Source organism: Montipora foliosa, chromosome 8, assembly GCF_036669935.1.
Source record: "Montipora foliosa isolate CH-2021 chromosome 8, ASM3666993v2, whole genome shotgun sequence".
Lineage (NCBI taxonomy): Eukaryota > Metazoa > Cnidaria > Anthozoa > Scleractinia > Acroporidae > Montipora > Montipora foliosa.
The window spans coordinates 12,738,572-12,741,071 of NC_090876.1; the positions used below are offsets into that span (position 1 = coordinate 12,738,572).

Sequence of the window (2,500 nt, forward strand, 5' to 3'; positions counted from 1 at the left end):
CAAGCCTTCTTCCACCTGCCAATAACCTCACAGCCTTTCTCTTTACTAAGCTTTGTTAAAAGCTTTTGGATTTCTGAAATGAAAGAGATAAGTATAGTAATAATAACTACTACGTATTTGAATAGACCCATTTCAATATATTACAAGTCAGCTTTACATAGCAAACCTCAGCACAGGGCTCTGAGTAATAAACCCCACAAACTCTGTAGTTATTCCCCAGAGCCTTGTACTGAGGTGTGTTGTGTAAGGCTGAATTTTAATATATCGAAATTGGTCAATTGTTACAAAGGAAGGGCTTGTCCTTGTGAATTAAGGAAATATCCTTGTGTTGATAGTTTGCTTCATTCTTATCACCTGTCTGCTAGGATAAACAACATAAATCACACGGGATGTTGGAAGAACATACGAAGAATCTTGTATCACGAGCCGCAGGTGAGTGATTTATGAATTCTTTGAGTGCTATTCCAAAATTCAGCATGATTTGCCATGCCCCTAAACCATAGAAACTTGTGGTCTATAGCTTTTATCTAACAATTCAGAAGATGCACAGAATTTCCACGAGTTTAGCAGCACAATATTGATAAACCATAGTTGACTGGTCAATCAGAGTGTGTGCATAGATTTGGTTATTATATAATGACATAGTAGCTACATTGTATATACAGCTGCAGTACTTTATAATTATAATGATGATATTGATTAATATTATATTAATTATTTATATTACTAACAGTTGTTAATAGACCTTTTCGGCTTGTACATTTTGTTTTCCCAATACAGATCATGTGATAACACTCAGGAGGTTTGGTCTTTTGTTTTGTTCATTAAAATGAGGGCATGCAAGCATGAATATGCCTGCATGCACTATTTTTAATGAACAAAACAAAGGACCAAGCCTCCTGAGTATTATCACATGATCTGTATTGGGAAAACAAAAATGTACAAGCCGAAAAGGTCTATTGATCATAATAATGAGAACACACTGTTTATTGTAATTACTTTTTCCGATGTGCCATAGGTCAAAGAAGTGGTCGATGAGTGGCTTTCCCAACTCTCTGCACTTCTTGGGATATTCCTCCCTCATCCACTTTGCTATGGACTGGTGGCGATCACAAATGAAGGACTTAATTACCATTCCTGTTCCCAGCAAAAATGCCAAAGCCTTTTGGTGGCCCAAAAATTCCATGCTAGAGCTGCTACCTGCTTCATTGGCCTGACAAATAAATGAACCAAGAGTTAAATTGATACTTATTGATAACAAAATTCTGGCCTTTGCACATATGAGGAACTAGTGGCATCTTTAGTGGTATTACTGGTACGTCTACAGACTGTGCATGGGCTGATTCATGAAGAATGGGGTTTCATAAGAAGAGTGTGTTTGGGCTTATACAACCCAAATGTTTAGTTTGTGACACAATATGAATAATCAGGCAAATGGTACAGCAAAATATGGTATAGGTACCATATTTTGCAGAATGGCCCATACTATCATGTCGGCCATCACCAGCAAGCACAACCTCCTTTCCTTTTAATGACTAAAGAATGCCATCCTGATAAGAGCGCCAAAACTTCACAATGCTGGGGAAGAGAAGGTGCCGCTGATGATAGTAGTAGGTACATTCGTTGTAACAAAGCAACCCCATGTGCCTAAAAACCAGGAGTACTTTACCCACGGTTGCACCAGCACAAATAATAGCAAAGTTTAACAAGATATTTCCTGCAGGAAACTTTCCAAGCAAGTATGGTTGGCTTTTCCAAATGTATGTTCCATCACAGCTGCTGCACTTGGACACAATAGAAAGCATGGTGCCTGTTTGGGTCACACTGAGGTGAGGCTGGCTTGCTAGACACAAATGGCAGTACTGAAATAGTAACAGAAGTTTAGAGAGAAATACAATTCCTTTGGGTTACAGTGTACAGTGTTTTTGTTAAAGCCGGGACGCCAGGACCTTTACTCTGCTATTTTTATTTTTGTCCCGGCAATTTTACGCGCAGGTTGTACAAGGATTCTTTCAATATGAAAAGAATAGTCAACCGATATTTGTATTTTATTATTTAATATTTTCTTAAACCAAATCGTGCTTTATTTCTCTGTTACTGGGTATTGTTAGTTGTACCACAATTGGCGTACATGTACGTGTAGCTGATTTGGAGTTCATGACAAGATGTTATTAAGTAACAGAAAACACATTGATCGGCGCGCCCTGCTTTCGTCATTAGGGAGTTTAAGCAAATTGCTATGGCGGGCTCTAATACGGCTGCCGGAAGTAAATTTCTTCAAAAATGAGACACTGTGCATGTTAGTCGGTTACGGTCAGCCGTAGCGCGAAGGAAATGAAGCGGAAAATCGACCAGTATTTTACCCAAAGGTACCCATTAGGCCTCACAAATTCAAAACCTTTCTGGGGGAGGCCCCCCTACCCCCCAGTGGGAGGGGGACGACCCCCTACCACACCTATCCCGACTTGGCACAGCGAGTCAAGATGGCGGCCGCCATCCT

At 39.8% G+C, this 2,500-nt stretch overlaps 2 protein-coding genes across 3 annotated transcripts in view; both read right to left on the reverse strand.

Moving 5' to 3' along the window:
• Nucleotides 1-2,500, reverse strand: part of LOC137967753 (uncharacterized) — a 201,576-nt gene that overhangs the window by 157,277 nt on the left and 41,799 nt on the right. The gene's annotated exons all lie outside the window — the stretch shown is intronic.
• Nucleotides 1-2,500, reverse strand: part of LOC137967757 (uncharacterized) — an 11,199-nt gene that overhangs the window by 2,310 nt on the left and 6,389 nt on the right. The window contains exons 5-6 of the mRNA XM_068814327.1: nt 1,000-1,213; nt 1-73 (exon numbers count right to left, since the gene is read on the reverse strand). The exon at nt 1-73 is cut by the window's left edge and continues 179 nt beyond it. Coding sequence (XP_068670428.1) covers nt 1-73; nt 1,000-1,186 — 260 coding nt within the window. The 5' untranslated portion in view covers nt 1,187-1,213. The remainder of the gene's footprint in view (nt 74-999; nt 1,214-2,500) is intronic.